Consider the following 17,114-nt stretch of genomic DNA (forward strand, 5'->3'; position numbering starts at 1 on the left):
GTTGATGATCCTGACCCTGTGTGGGCCTAGGTCAATGTGTGTGTTTGTATCTTCATTTTTAATAAAAAGTAAAAAAATTAAATAGAAAAAAGCTTATAAAAAAGAATATAAAGAAAACGTTTTTGTATAACTGTACAATGTGTGTTTTAAGCTAAGTGTTATTACAAAAGAGTCAAAAAGTTAAAAGAATTAAAAGTTTGTAACATAAAAATGTTACAGAAAGCTGCTAATTTATTATTGAAGAAAGAAAAATATTTTAAAATATTTAACGTAGCCTAAATATACACTGTTCATGAAGTCTACAGTAGTGAACAGTAATGTCCTAGGCGTTCACATTCACTCACCACTCAGTCACTCACTCATCCAGAGCAACTTCTAGTCCTGTGAGCTCTATTCATGGTAAGTGACCTATACAGATGTACCATTTTTTATCTTTCAAATCATATTTTTACTGTACCTTTTCTATATTGAGATATGTTTAGATCCACTTGTACTGTGGTGTCACAACTGCTTATAGTATTCAGTACAGTAACATGCTGTATATAAGTGTGTAGCCTAGGAGCAATAGGCCATACAATATAAGCTAGATATGCAGTAGGCTATACCAGCTAGGTTTGTGTAAGTACCGTCTATCATGTTCACACAATGAGGAAATCGCTTAATGACCCACTTCTCAGAACATATCCCCATGACTAAGCGATGCATGACTGTAATAGAAAAAAAAGGGGAAACTTTTGCTAATATTGTAAAGTGGAGAATGTTTTCCAAAATATAACATAAAACCCAGCAAAAATAAAAGAAAAATGTCTCATATTTGATGACATTTGTATGGCAGAAACAAACTACAACAACAACAACAACAACAACAACAACAAACACCAATCAAAAGACCAATGGCAAAGGAAACATTTGTATTTAATATCATAAAAGTTGATTCCTTGTAATATATAAAACTCTTATAGATCAATAAGAAAAAGGCCTACAATGCAATAAAAAAAATGGGCAGAACATAAAAAGAATACCTAGGAATACAGCTATCCAGGGAGGTGAAAATCTCTACAATGAGAATTACAAAACACTGCTCAAAGAAATCATAAATGACACAAACAAATGGAAAAATATTCCATTCTCATGGGTAGAAAGAGTCAATATTGTTAAAATGGTCATATTGCCCAAAGCAACTTAAATGTTCTATGCTATTCCTATTAAACTACCAATGAAATTCTTCATAGAACTAGAAAAAACTATTTTAAAATTCATATGGAACCAAAAAAGAGCCTGCCAACAGCCAAGGTAATCCTAGGTGAAAAGAACAAAGCTAGAGTCATCACATTACTCAACTTCAAACTACACTACAGGACCACAGTAACCAAAACAGCATGGTACTGGTACAAAAACAGACATATAGACCAATGGAACAGAATAGAGAGCCCAAAAATAAGGCCACACAGCTACAACCATCTGATCTTTGACAAAGCTGACAAAAACCAGCAATGGGGAAGGACTCCCTATTCAATAGGTGCTGGGATAACTGGCTAGCCATATACAGAAGATTGAAACTGGACCCCTTCCTTACACCATATACAAAAATCGACTCAAGATGGATTAAAGAGTTAAATGTAAGATTAAAAACTGTAAAAGCCCTGGAAGACAACCTAGACAATACCATTCTGCACATAGGAACTGGCAAAGATTTCATGATGAATACACCAAAAGCAACTGCAACAAGAGCAAAAATTGACAAATGGGATCTAATTAAATTTAAGAGCTTCTGCACAGCAATAGAAACTATTAATAAACAGACAACCTACATAATGGAAGGAAATATTTGCAAACTTTGCATCTGACAAAGGTCTAATGTTCAGCATCTATAAGGAACTGAAACAAATTTGCAAGAAAAAAACAACCCCATTAAAAAGTGGGCAAAGGACACAAACAGACTCTTTGCAAAAGAAGACATACGTGTGGCCAACAAGCACATAAAAACAAGCTTAATATCACTGGTCACTAGATAAACGCAAATCAAAACCATAATGAGATACCATCCCACACCAGTTAGAAAGGCTATTATTAAAAGTAATGGCCAGGATGTGGAGAAAAGGCAACACTTATACACTGTTGGTGGGAGTGTAAATTAGTCCGACCATTGTCAAAAGCAGTGTGGCAATTCTTCAAAGAGCTAAAAACAGAACTACTATTCAACCCAGCAGTCCCATTACTGGGTGTATCCCAAAGGAATATAAATTGTTTTACCATAAAGACACGTGCACATGGATGTTCATTGCAACACTATTCACAATAACGAAGACATGGAGATAACCTAAATGCCTATTAATGGCAGATGGGATAAAGAAAACGTGGTACATATACACCATGGAATATTATGCAGCCATAAAAAAGAACATAGCCATTTACTTTGCAGGAACATGGATGCAGTTGGAGGCCATTGCCATTGGCAAATTAACTCAGGAACAGAAAATGAAATACAGCATGTTATCAGAAGTGGAAGTTAAATGATGAGAACACAAGGACACAAAGAGGGAACAACAGACACTTGAGGGTGAAGGGTGGGAGGAAGAAGACACTCAGAAAAAAATAACTATTGGGTCAGTACTAGGCTTAGTACCTGGGTGACAAAATAATCTGTACAACAAACCTGTGTGACATGAGTTTACCTATATAACAAACAAGCACGTATACCCCTGAACCTAAAATAAAAGTTAAAAAAAGAAAAATGGGCAGAAGTTATGACCAATTTATCCACAGAAGAGGAAATTCAAATGGTCTTAAATATATGCAAAGATACTCACCCTCACTCCTAGTAAGACAAAAAGTAAAGCAACTTAGCAAATTAAAAATTTTAGCATGCACTGTTGGTTAAAGTGTGAGGAAATCGTCCTCTTACACTGTTTTAATAGGTGTGTTAATTGGTATAAGCTCTATGGAAGGCAATTTGGAAACGTATCAAATTACACAAATAATATTCTCATTGACCTCGAAATTCCTTTCCTAGGGGTATAGCACATGTGAATACATTTGAATCTGTGCAAAATTATGCATATTCAAGGATATTCAGTGTAGCATTGCTTACAGTGCAAAATAGTGGCAACTGAAATATCCATACATAGGGGAGTGGTTAAATATATAAAACATATATGATATACGAAAAGGCTTCATATATTATAAAATATATAAAGCCATTAAAAAGAATGTGGCAGCTCTATATGTTGCACAAGAGGATATATATATATATAAAATAATAATTTGTGACTTTACGTGTGTGTGTGTGTGTGTGTGTGTGTGTATTTCTGGAAGGATAAATAGGAAATTGATCCAAACGGTTTTTTTCTCCAGGGAAGGCAATGGGATAGAGCACACAAATGAGAAAACAACCCTTAATTTTCACCGTGCATCCTTTTGTACTTTTGAATTTTGAACTATGCACACATATCATTTATTCAAAAATAAATACAAATGTATTTAAAGACATCGGGCTCACAGACATCCCAGTGACAGCAGGTTCAATCACCTGAATCAGTATGAGAATATTTGCATACATTAACCTCTTTTCAAGAAGTCATTTTTAGGTAGTTTCTTTGGTGCCTATGTCATCCCTGTTCTTAAAAATATACTAATATTCAGTGCGTCTATTTATTAGTTGAAGTTTGAACATGCTGCTTCTCATTCCTTCTACTCTTAGAAGGAGTCAATAAAATAGATGACTATCTTTATCTTTAGGGTAGACAGAGGTGTGTGCGTGTGTGTGTGTGTGTGTGTGTGTATAAAAGTGGGGGACTGCAAGTCTATTGTCCTATTTTAGATACATGTTTCAATTTAAAATAATCTAAAACAACACATTCCAATACAAAAAAGTCTAAAGCCAGAATGTATTATGTATGTTATATATGACGGGTTTGATTTCAAAGATGGCTACAAAAGGCTTTCTCACACATTATACACCTGAAGGCTATGCTTATTTTCAGATTTTTTTCATCAGCTTAAATTTTCTTCAGAATATAGCCTCCCACTCCCCGCCTCTGCTAATTGCTATACACTATAAAATAGTTGTCTGTTTTACGGATTGGAAACCCTGCATGGAGACAGAGCTTGCCAACGACTCTTAGGGATAGATCTAATACTGAAGTTCACATTGTCTTCTAGCCTAACTTGAATGTGCACACAACTCCCCTGGGTATTTTGCTAAAATGAAGATTCTGATTCAGTAGGTCTGGAGGGAAGTGTGAGATTCTGCACTTCTAAAAAGCTCCCAGGTGATGCCAGTGTTGTAGGTCCACAGACTACACTGTAAGTAGCAAGTGTAGTCTTGCTAAGACCAAAGTCAAAGACCAGACAGGTTCTTGTTTAGGCTTGATATAGCCTAATCTGGATGCTCTGTAATCGTGTGTCTTCCCAGTCATCAGATAAACGTAGCGACCCAGTTGCAAGCGTTGCTAATACCATGTAAATACCACTTAATTAAGCAGAGAAAGCCTCTTGTTCCTTATCTTCTGATTTCTATGATGATGAAATTTTCTAAATAATCCTAGCCTCTTGTGCCACCCTTTGCTACTTAATGATTAACAGCAGTTGGTCCACTTTTCTCAATCAAGAGGAGATAATCAAAAGCACTGAGGAAGAGAAAATGAGAGAGACAGAGAGAGAGAGAGCGAGAAGGCAGAGAAGAGAGAGAAGAGAAGGTTGTAGGGATGGTCTTTTTAATTCTCGCACTTCAGTATGAAGCAGCAGCATCTTGGGTTAAGTGTGCGTATTCTCCAGACTCAAACCCTCCCTTTGGTGAGCAGTTCTGATGCTTACTGGCACCTTGGGTGGAGGACAAGAACTTACCAGGCACGTTTACCTTTATCAGTAATAACAGTGATAAGTTGATTTCCCATCTGCCTTATGCTTTAGTCTTACTTGTCAACTGTTCAGAGCTTAGGGTAGGGGAAAGAGGGGTGTTATCCACTGAATCCTTTCAAATCCCCAGCGCCACCTAGACAACCAGCTAAGACAGTAATGGCATGTTTGAAAAGGTCATAAATTCAGACTCTGCCTCTTCCCTAACACATCCCAGGGCTACTTTCCAGCTTCATCTCATCCTTTCAGTAATGCTGTCCTATCCAAAACTCAGCCTAGAGCCCAGACCTTAATCTGATTCTTTCACTAGGTCTCTTGGAGGTTCCTCATCTGTACACTCCTACTCCTAAATGCAGAAAACAGCAACATATCATTTATCCCCCTTTTCCCCTTTGATATGCCTTGTATTGGGCAAAATCTAATGTTACTTTATCCATTATCTCTGCCAAGAGGCATGATCTTCAAATCCCACTGTTCCCATTTTACCTTCTCTGTGGCTATCTTCCCATTTAGAAAGAAACCAGAACTTAAAGCCCTAGTTAAATCTTAATAAAGCTTCCAAATTCCTCTGCCTTTGTTTCTTACCTTCTCCTGGATCCCTTCATCATCACCAGCAAAGTACAAAATAGGGACATTGAGCTCAGAGGCAGCTACCCATTGAAGGACGGCTTGGAGCTGCTTGTTCTGAACTGTATCTGTTAGGTTGTGATTGCTGACAATCACCTTGGGTGCTGCACACCCTTCAGGGGGCTGTCCTGATATACCTCTCATTTCATTATGGATAGCTTGATAGGCATTCTGCAGGAGAGCTTCTGCTGACCCTGTGCCCTTGACTGGCAAACACTCATATAAACTATTTGGGAAGGCCGAAGTTAGCCTACTGGCATCTCCAGACTTGTCATCTCCCAACTTGTCATCTCCCAGCTCTGCCAACGAAGAATCACAGGACTTAGCAATGATGACACACAGCTTCATCACTGAGTTCATCAGATGTTCTACCATCTGTCCACTCATGTGGCCATCTATCTGGTTGACAACCATCTTGGTCAGCCCAGAAAGGGCACCAGGGGTCTCATCATCTTCATATAGTCTGGGGGGAGAAGAGGCTAACGGTTTTTCACACAACTTCCTATCTTCCTTAACTGGCTGTTCTGGCACCTTGGGTTCAGGGCTCTGGTCATGCTTGAAAATGGTCTCACTAAGTAAGTTCCGGATGAAATTGAAGAAAACACTCCTTAGGTCCTTCTTTTCTGCTTGTTCTTGGTCACCTACAATGGGAGCAGACTTAAGGCAGGATTCATCAGGAACTACAGGAGGCTCATTGGCAGGAAAGTTGGTGGTACCAGCAGCTTCAACGAAGCTCTGTGCATCCCTTCTTCCTCCCTGGGCCAGGTGATATTGAATCAGAAGTAGGGCAGACACGATCAGGTCCTTGGCCCAGGAGTCTGAATCATACATAAAATTCTCAGGTTTCTCTGGGGGATATGGAGGAGGGCCGAGGTTGCCAATATCTTCAGGGTACTCAAAGGAAATGTCTGATGCAGGCTTACACTGTGTGTTGGGTGCTTCAAATGCTGCATGCTGAAAACCTAGAGATTTACATTCTTTCTGCTGACTTTTGTGCCACAAGGTAAGCCCCTCTTTGATAATGTGCACGCCCAGAGTTTTGGCACAAGTCTCCTCCTCTGACTTGGGTTCAGAATACATTTTTTCTCTCAATTTAGTTTCAGATTTCATGGCAAAGTTCACATTTCGATTTTTAGGATCACTCATTCCTTTCATGGAGATGAGGGAATAACTCTCAGCCTTGTCTTGGGCTTTCCCGACATGCTCAGGTACTTTCTTGGCAAACATTACATTGTACAGCTTCCTTAGCATGGCATCCATGATATCTGTGGCCTTTTGGCTTCCATGAGAGAAGACAGTTCTTTTCACAGCTGAGACAAACTGTGTGTCAGTCATGAGGGTCCCTGTGACGCTGTGGAGGTTCCTCATGAAGGAGTCGATGAGATCCGAGACCACCTCTTTTGCATGCTTGAGCAGAACTTTCTTCAGTAGGATGGTGGCAATGGTTGTGTCTTTCACCTGGATCTTCAGTGTCTTCATGATGGAGACCATCATATCAGACACCACACTGTTAGCATAGGTCATGATCCCTTCACTAATAGAAGCCGTAAAGTCATCAGGCCTTTCCTGCCCTTGAAACCTCTTTCTGTCCTGAGCAAAGAACCTTCCACCCTCTCTGGCATAATCTCCATTACGAGATTCAAACACTTCCTTATAGAAGAAAGACTTCTTAGAAGCAGGCTTGTCATCTGGACTCTGTCTTTCTTTGGTGCTCTTCTTGATCTTCAAAGTGGACTTGTGCTTCAAATTTGGGGGACTTTGTGATGATCCTGAGACTCTGTCTCCAGAGCCAGGAGCCTTGTCTGGGGCAGCATTCCTGGAACATGCAGAGACGGTCTCATTCACAAGCTCTGATGCTATCTTACTGAGGCTTTTGGTGGGTGTGGGTTCATTCCCCACGTACAATGACTGATAGACACATTTGTTTTCAGAACCATCGATCTTCTCATTGATCTCTTTGCGGGCCATGGCTATGACTAGATTCGTGAGGCGGTGAGCATAGAAGGAAACTTCATCTACTGAACTCCCGTTGCCAAGTTGGGCCCTGGGGCCCTGGCAAGGATTCTCTTTGTGAGTCATCTCAAAATGCAATCTTTCTAGAGTGCCCTTGGTGGTGTTGTTGTAATAGTCTACAGAGAAACCTTTGTGTGGGTCTCCTGAGTTGGACGTTTCCCCAGCAAATGATTCTCCAGGTTTGAACCTAACATCTTGGAACTCTGCTGTACTTTTCTCCAGGTCTCTGCGGAGCCAGCTGAGCACTCTGACAGGATCCGTGGAGGTGTCCTTAAAAATAGACAAGGATTCATCTGACTATAACAAAGCAAAGATATGGGATATTCAAGACAACCTCAAAGTTCAGTTACAAATGTCATCAGCCCTCTCAAGCTTGCTCCATCTTGGCAATAAAAGTAACCATTTATTGAGTACTCACTGTGTATCAGACATTGTTCCAAGTATTTCAAGTTTATTATCTCATTTAATTATTCTCATAATAAACCTGAGATTTAGCTCTCTTGTTATCCTCTTTTTACAGAGGAGGAAATTGAAGAACTGAGAGGTTAAGTTTGTAACTTTCTTGAAATAATACAGCTAACCATTGATGGAGCAGAAATTCCTCCAGCCCTGGCAGTCTGACTCCACAGCCCATGCTCTCGGCTAGTATATTATATTGCTTCTAATGACATATATCTTTAAGATCGGATAGTCTGCTAAGGATAACGGCCTCCAGCTCCATCCATGTCCCTGTAAAGGACGTGATATCATTCTTTTTTTATGGCTGCATAGTATTCCATGGTGTATACATACCACATTTTCTTTATCCAATCGATCACTGATGGGCATTTAGGTTGATTCACGAACAGAAAACCAAATACCACATGTTCATACTTATAAGTGGGAGCTAAATGATGAGAACACATGGACACACAGAGGGGAACAACACACACTGAGGCCTTTTGGAGAGTGGAGGTAGGGAGGAGGGAGAGGACAAGGAAAAATAACTAATGGGTACTAGGCTTAACACCTGGGTGATTAAATAATCTGTACAACTACCCCCATGACACAAGTTTACCTATGTAACAAACCTGCACATGTACCCCTGAACTTAAAATAAAAGTTAAAAAACAGATCTGACAGTCATCAGCTAGATAGAAGAGTTAGCATTTGAACTGAATCAGATTTTTTCTTGTTTTAATATTAATTGCTATTTTCTATGGTTTACCTGTTTTTATTTAGATCTTATTACGAGTATAGTTTCCAAAAAAATTAGAAAATTCAGGGAAAATTGGATAATTAATCACTTTACCAGGCTGCACAAACACTATCTGGATATGTTAAAGGGCTTCCAATGGACTGACATCATTTAATTTAACAATCTGATTTATAATTCAGGAGTTAATATGTATGGGCAATTTATTAGTTTTGTGTGAATACAGATTCTTTGATGGACACTAGCTGTGATAAGCATATGAACGTGTTTATACGTTTATAAATTGTACAATCTGCATGTGGGAAAAACTCTGAAACATAAGATAAAATAACATAATATATATGAAAGTCTCCTATTTGTTATCAAATGTAAAGAATCACTGTAATTATTGGAGTTCATACGTCTATCTGGGAATGACCACAGATATTACCCACCTTTAAAGAACAACTCGGTGTTTTTATTACCAAGTGTAATATAGTTACTAGTTGCTATTTATGAAGTACTCGTAATGTTTGCCAGGCACTGTGCTAAATGCTTTATAGGCACTATTTTGTTTAATCCTCATATTCGCCTAGTAAGATAGGTTTTACTCTTCCAGTTTCACAGGTAAGAAAACAGAGACTTAGAGAAGTTAAATGGTTTGCCAGGCATCTCACAGCTAGTCCATGGTGGGGTTTCGTATTCAGATGCAATTCTGATTCTAAAATCTGGGCTCTCCACCTCTACAATATCCTGCTGTGCTTTGATTACTTGGAAAGAAAAGAAAAGAAAAGCAGTTGTGCTGGTTGTCTGCAGGCCTGGTTTAAGTGGCTTGTTACCATGTTGGAGTTAAGATCCATTGGGCTTGGTTCAAAATTCTCCCAAATGGTTCTCCTAATTAGAATAATAGCTACTATATGGGGTATTTTGTGCTTTAGTGGAAAACTACACATCATCTATAGCATACCCTTCCACATTATCTGATTCTCATTCTCTTGGAGCTATTTTACAACTCTGTTAACTGTGACAACTGACATCAATGCAATATAATTCTTGTCTAGACACCTATAGGGGAGGGCCGACTGACTGCCTCTCCCACTGTAGAGAAGGTCAGTTTGCCTCCAATGGCACGTTCACTTCAATATTTCCAAGCTATACGTGTCTTTTGAACCTCACCAGTTCCTTGTTAATGAGTTAAATAAAATCTTTAACACATTCATTTTTATATATGTATGGAAGTCATTATTTTGCCCTTCTTTGAAAATTATCTTTTAATGATTTTGGAAGTCTTCCACCAAGATGCCCAATAGATCCACACAATGGAGATAAATGTCCTCATGAGACAGGTGCACTAGGTGTGTCTTTTCTCAGCCCCCAGAGTAGCAACAGAAGTTTGCAGACATTTGGTTTTTCTAGTACTAATTTTGTTTTTGGTTCTCACTTCGGTTTGTTTATGGCCAACTGGTGGCAGCAATGATTGGAAATTCGATTTTATGTCTGACCATTTGGTAATCTCTTTTATGGATTAATGATTTATAGAATTATATTCTCTGTTGGGTGTGAGGCAACAGAAAATCTGTTTTGACAGCATTTTTTGTCCATCTTAAGCTCATCAATTAAGACGTTTGTGCTCACTTGGGAGGAGAAGTGCTCTTTGATATCCGGACAGGTGAGTTTTATGTTTCTGGTTTATTTTTGCCATAAAGTGTGGCTGAAAGTTTAGAATTGAAGCTATAAACTGTCTCTATCAGTGTCTGTATCACTATGTGTCTATAATTCAGAAAATGTTAGGTGTAAGCAGCAATGTCTTCCTCCAGAGAGTATTAATGTGTTATACTATGAAGTCTCTTAAAGGAAGTTTATTCTGATTGGTGCGTGCTCACACACACACACGCACACAAACACACACTTCTATAAATTACATATTCTTGTATCCCCAGAAAATAAGGAAATCAAGCTCCTAATACTTAAAATATTCAAAGGGAATGCTAAGAAAACAAAGTATTTTTATGGAACCTAACTCAGAACCATTTTAGAAACCCAAATTCACATAAATTAGGTAAATCTTTGGCAAATAATACTAGTTTAATAATTTTGGTTTAATGAAAACAGCTATATCTTATTTATCAATGTTAGATATTATACAGTTGCATGCTTTTATTTTGCTTTGATATACTTTTCATAAACTCATACAGGTTTACAGATCCAAAAAAGCCAGCATTACTTCTATTTAATGTTTAAGATTATGAAAAATGTAAATTTGCATTTAACCAAGTTGAATAATCATTCTGACAAACTTTATTTCAACAGTTATTATGTTTTATAGTATGTCAGCCTAATGATAAGTTTCCAACATCTTTATATAACTTAAAACACTGGAGTGGTATTACACTGAGTTAATGCATATTCACTGGACATGTAAAGATGGAACACTGAGCCATTGATGGCTAAACGTAAAGTTTATATGCTTTGTTTATTAGTTTTATCACTTACAGAGAGGCTATATCTTTAAATCTGTTAATAAGTCTGTTCATCTTCTCCACTTAGAGAGGTGGTATAAGGGGTGTATGTGACTGTAGGAAGTCGTCTTCATGTGTAGTCACGAGTTCTACTCATCTGCATTTCAGCTGGTGTGTGATGTTCCCAATTATATACCCCTCACCCTAGTTTTTTTGTGACATAGAAAGAGTGTACATTCTTTCATAATCGTTAACTGTTAACTTTGGGTTAGCAGTTATGATTAATATTAGTGGTTGAGACTATAATTAGGAACAAGAGTTTCAGAGAAGTCTAAATGTATACCTGCTTGTTTTCCTAGGGACTGCAGGTGAAACCTGGTGGAGAGTGTTTCTTAGGCTTGACTTCCTAATCTCAGGACAGTAAATAACAGAGGGCTTTTTTTTTTTTGATACGGAGTCTTGCTCTGTCACCCAGGCTGGAGTGCAGTCGTGCGATCTCAGCTTACTGCAACCTCCGCCTCCCGGGTTCACGCCATTCTCTTGCCTCAGCCTCTCCGAGTAGCTGGGACTACAGGCGCCCGCCACCACGCCCGGCTAATTTTTTGTATTTTTAGTAGAGACGGGGTTTCACCGTGGGTCTCGATCTCCTGACCTCGTGATTCGCCCGCCTCGGCCTCCCAAAGTGCTGGGATTACAAGCATGAGCCACCGTGCCTGGCCTGCTTCAGTAGTTTTAAGTCAGCTATCTACCTCCCTGTTCTATTTCTCTTCTCCACCTTTGTCTCAATTAAACATACCTTATAAAATTTTCTCTGACCACCTCCCATTTTGAAATGATCAATTCTTTAAACACCTATAGCAATTATTGTCTAGAAAATACATTTGACAAATAATCATGAACTGCTTTTCATTAGTCCAACAGTTATTCAGAGCTTTCAAGTGATATTTCTGCATTTTTTTTTTTGCTTTTTATACCACTTTATTCAAACCTGAGCACCTCAGTATAAAACTAAACACTGGTGACCCATTTTCCTAATTCTGAATTATTGTAGATGTACAAGTTCTCCTAACAGTCCAACACTTAAACAGATTAAATCATCTCTGACACACATATAGTAGTTCTCATATAAGGAAAATACCTAAAATAATTAGTGCAATATACTGAATTGATCAAAATAAAATGAAGGTTGGAAAACAAGGCTGCAAGATTGTTACTAACATATTGCAATACTTTATGTTACAAATTACGGGTACATTGTTCGTTATGGTTCTAGCCATGGAGGAACAACTGAAGCCCCTTCCTGTCAAAGGGGGGGAGAGAAATCATTGGCTGTTTTAGCAACTGGACATTTTGTACACTTTTAAGCAACTCTTAAATATTACAGAAAAGTAATACGTATATGGAGACTATAATGCAGTACCCTATTGATAGTACAGCTGAAGATCGAATTTAAAATAATCAAGTTTAAATACACATAATTGTTAGTGCATTGACTACATTGTGTCACAAGCGAACAAAAGTCCCCTCCCTGCACCAAACAACAAAACCTATGTAATGGCCAGCAGTGATTAATTAGAAATCACAGACACCTGGTTTATTTCATTTTTGTTAAAGAACTCACATGTTTGAAAGGAACACTATCCATTAAGATGTATTTATTAGTTCTCAAATTCCTAAAACAAGATGGGATTGCATTTGATTTTTTTACCCCATTAAAAAACAAACAAACAAACAGGACTGGCTATAATTTAGATGCCATTAACGCTCTTCCCACCCCCCACTTTGTATATGTGGGATTATTTTCTTGTGGTTAATTTATTAAAATATGGAATGTTCATTTTAAATACTGATGGCAGGAGAAATGAACATTTGCCTGAATGCTATGGCTAAGCATAAATAACTTTAGAATCTCCTTCTACAAAAAGCATGTTTCTGAAAAGCCCAAATTAGTAAATTCTAATTTTTTTTTTCACAGGTGACTACTGTACCAGTGTGGAGAAATGGGCTGGTTAACTGTGTGGGTCCAGATAGTAATTTGTCTATATTCCTAGCGATGAGAAATTATTCCTCCAACCTTCCAATGAAACAAGTATACACATAGTTCTCATTTTTCCCTATTGCTGAAACATTAGTAAGAGGGACCCATGCATGTTATTAAAAATTAAGTTCAAAACACTTAAAATAATTCTGCATTAGAAACTTGACTCTATCATAAGTCTCTTTTGGAAGTCATACTGGGCTGGTTAAATGGTCCAATTCCATTGTTATTAACATTTAAGAAGCAGAAGACTATTCCAGCTAGTTCAAACTGGACGTTTAGTTACTACAACACACTCCTGTTTGGTTGTGTGGGTTCAGTAAGGGCTACTCCTCTTCTTCTGGCAGAATTTGCTTCTGGATTTTGTGGTTCATTCTTTGGCAATTTTTTAGCTATTGCCATGAACATTTCATTTACATTCACTGATGTTTTAGCTGATGTCTTCATGAATAATAAACTATTGTCATCTGCATAGGACTGTGTTTCCTGGAAATCTGCTGCTCTTTTATTTGCTAGGTCAGCCTTGTTTCCTGATAAAGCTATTACAATGTCAGGACATGCTTGCCTCTGAAGTTCTTTAACCCAATTTTTTGCTCTTGTAAAGGACTCCTCATTTGTGATATCATATACAACTATGGCTGCTTGTGCTCCTCTGTAGTGCATTGGTGCTAGGCTACGGTATCATTCTTGAACAGCTGTATCCCATATTTCAAACTATACTGTAGTGTCATCAAGACACACATTCTGGGTTAGAAAATCAGCTGAATCTGTAAAACCACTTTAACTTATCCAAAATGTCTATTTTCTGGCTAAGAACCACCACTCTTAGATCTCTTCATTTTCTCTTCACTTCCATCACCAGCACTAGCAGTTGGTTTTCTTTTTGGGCCTATATTTCACAAAGAAACAGCTTTTATCACTTTGAGAGTTACCCCAACGGTACTCTCTTGAAATTCATGAAATTGGCCTTTCACAAAACGAAGCACTAGGCTTGATTTGCCAACAGCAGACTCTTCCAGAAGTACTAGTTTGAACTGGCATATTTTATTTCCAGTATTTGGGCTGTAAGGTCTTGTTGCGCCTCGATTAACCATGTTCACATTTGAAATAAGTCCTTAATTTCAGACTCTTCAATGAACTTCCAGAATTCAATGGGTCAATTTTCTTCTTTCTGGAGGTAAAGAAACCTGAGACGTGGCAAGCGGAGCTGCGGGCTGAAGCCCCAGGAGTGGCCCATAGGACGAGAGTGTGTCTATGGCGGTGGTGGTGGCGGCCATGGCATCTGCTCTTTGGGCCGCTACCCTCACCAACATTTCTATTTTGATATGAGTACTTTTTATTTTCCAAAATGAATGATAAGGTTCAGAGGGGCAGTAATTGTTATCTTCTTTTTTGTTTCTCACTTAATGAAAAATCACTAAGTTCATTTGATTTAACATTGAAACTGATCTGCCTTTTGTTTCTCTAAATGAAAGGGCAGAAGTAAATCAAAGATTTAGTAGAAGCAGTTTTGGTTGGCCCTTACTCTATAGTAATTGAATATTTATTATCTTTATGTCTTAATGTCTTATGTAGATTTGTTAGCATTTTCTCTTTAAAACTTTATATAGATCGACCAGATTTGGACAAATAGAAGAAGACAGGTCATTTGCATTTGAAGAAGACAGATCATTTACATTTGATTACATGCAAATAAATGTTTGATAAATGTTAACTTTTTTTTATTTTGAGACAGGGTCTCACTGTTGCCCAGGCTGGAGTGCGGTGGCATGGTCATAGCTCACGGCGACCTCAAACTTCTGGGCTCAAGTGATTCTCCTGCCTCAGCCTCTCAAGTTGCTGGGACTGCAGGCACGTGCAACCACTCTGGCTAATTCTTTTTTTAGTAAAGACAGAGTTTTGCCGTGTTGCCCGGGCTGGTCTCCAACTCCTGGGCTCAAGCAATCCTCCTGCCTTGGCCTCCCAAAGTGTTAGGATTACAGGCGTGAGCCACTGTGCCCAGCCTGATAAATGTTGTAATAGGATAGAGTCTATTAATAATAGTGATTCCATTAGATTATGAGATCCTTAAAAGGAGAGAATTCTAATTTATTTTTATATCTCTGACCCTGACAGTCAGGACAGTGTCTGTGGCCAGTTATTGATTTACTGTCTCTCACTCCAAATCCACCCTTCTTTTCCTTGCTTTGTGATACCAGAGCTGAACCCTAAACATTTCTCCTTTGCAGTTGGCATTGTCAACAGAGGGTACTGGGGGACACTGCATGGTCAGAGCAGGAGGAAAGGGCTTCCCTCTGGCAAGTTTCCTGTGGCAGCCACATTCTCTCCAAAGAGATGGGAAGCAGCTTTCATTGAGGGAGAGCGAGCTCTTGCGAGTATTTACTTAATTTCTTCCTTGTTTATGTAATTCTCAGCCTGAGGGTAGTAGCTACTTTCTGTATTTGTTATTTCTGGGATTCCTAGAGTCCTCTCTTATGCCTTTTAGTAGTTAACTATGTTTTATTAGTAAATAATTTTTAAATGTTAAGTTACTGGTGTGGTTTCTGTCTTCTGACTAGACCCTGACTGATACATTGCCTGATATTAAGTAAGCATTTAATACATGTTTGTTGAATGATGAAGGCAGGATAATAATGTTACTTAGATGAGAGTTTATAGTTCTGAGAATTTTAAGGCATCTTACATTTTAGAAAATATTTTCTATAAGCCTTGGAGACATTTATCTCCAATTCCTCTCTGTTTGAAAATTAAAATTTTATAGCTGTAATATACAGCTGACATATACATATATATTTATATATACATACATGATATATGTTATACAGCTTATAAGCACATACATATTTCATTAGTTATAGCATATTAAATACCATAGGATGAGAATTTTTTCCAGAAAGCTATAAATGGGAATGTTTTGTTCTATAAGGGCTGATTTCCCACCTGCCTCAAGAATCCCACCTTGAAAAATAAGAGGTTGGTGGTATGGTGGAGAGAATAAGGCTACTCTTAATGACAGCCCCCATATTCTTAACCTAGTGTTTATCAAGAGGTTGACCCTTACCATTTTCCAGTCCTGGGCTCGGTTGTCTCCAGAATAGACATCAACTTTGCATACTCCATTTTGGCTTTGTAACCAGTCAACCTTATCTGACATCTGGAAGTAGGGGAAAAAAATGAGAAAGAGTCATCACAAGGGCAGATGTTATGAAAGTAAGAAGAAATGTGGTAAAGGGCTAAGGCGTGGGAAAGATGAACAATGCCTTCAATAGAGACCTTCTCTAACAGCCACTTCAGACCCACTCCATTCTGAACATCTTCATCCTCAGCTCTCAATGGAAGGAATATTTCTTAAACATATTTGTACCTCTAAGGAAGAAGCTGGTGCCTGGCATCTGCTACAGGTGCTTAACAGATCTTTGTTAAATGAATGAACCTAGGCAGCCATGTCCCACCCCTTTATGTCCTTGCTTGACCACCCTCCCCCTGCACCCACAGGATTTTCAGTAGACACTCAAAACTCAAGGTGACCAAAATAGAATTAATTTACTGCTCCTTTGTCTGTTCTTGCCCCACCAACTTAGCTTTTAAGTAAGTGTTTTATTTTTAATTAATTTCTAAAGCTGTAACTTACTCATACTAGCAGTAAGTCTGGTAGCTCTTTCTTAAGACCAATCCCTCCTCATCAGCCAAGGATCCTGGGGGAATTCTCAGCCTCTATGGTTCAGCTAAATTTCTGAATATCAGTCAGGACAAAAGAGATATCATATGCGCCATTCAAAGGGCCTTTGTCCATGGATGCAGTGATTTCCTTCCTGATGTTAATTTGTTCACAACCTTCCCAACACTTTGCTCTATTCCCTAATCTCAGTAATGGCACCACCATTTACCTGGTCTTCTAAGCCAGAAAACTGAGATTCATTTTAATTGTCTTATTCCACCCCAAGCT

At 38.4% G+C, this 17,114-nt stretch overlaps 1 protein-coding gene across 2 annotated transcripts in view; it reads right to left on the minus strand.

Annotated features, from left to right (window-relative positions):
• The window catches only part of AKAP3 (A-kinase anchoring protein 3), a 32,620-nt gene that overhangs the window by 5,510 nt on the left and 9,996 nt on the right, over nucleotides 1-17,114 (minus strand). For both annotated transcript variants that reach the window (XM_032159353.2, XM_058442749.1), the window contains 2 exons: nucleotides 16,230-16,322; nucleotides 5,443-7,767 (listed from right to left, as the gene is read on the minus strand). In XM_032159353.2, the coding sequence (XP_032015244.1) occupies nucleotides 5,443-7,767; nucleotides 16,230-16,322 (2,418 nt within the window). The remainder of the gene's footprint in view (nucleotides 1-5,442; nucleotides 7,768-16,229; nucleotides 16,323-17,114) is intronic.

This window comes from Hylobates moloch, unplaced genomic scaffold (assembly GCF_009828535.3).
Source record: "Hylobates moloch isolate HMO894 unplaced genomic scaffold, HMol_V3 SCAFFOLD_8, whole genome shotgun sequence".
Classification (NCBI taxonomy): Eukaryota; Metazoa; Chordata; class Mammalia; order Primates; family Hylobatidae; genus Hylobates; species Hylobates moloch.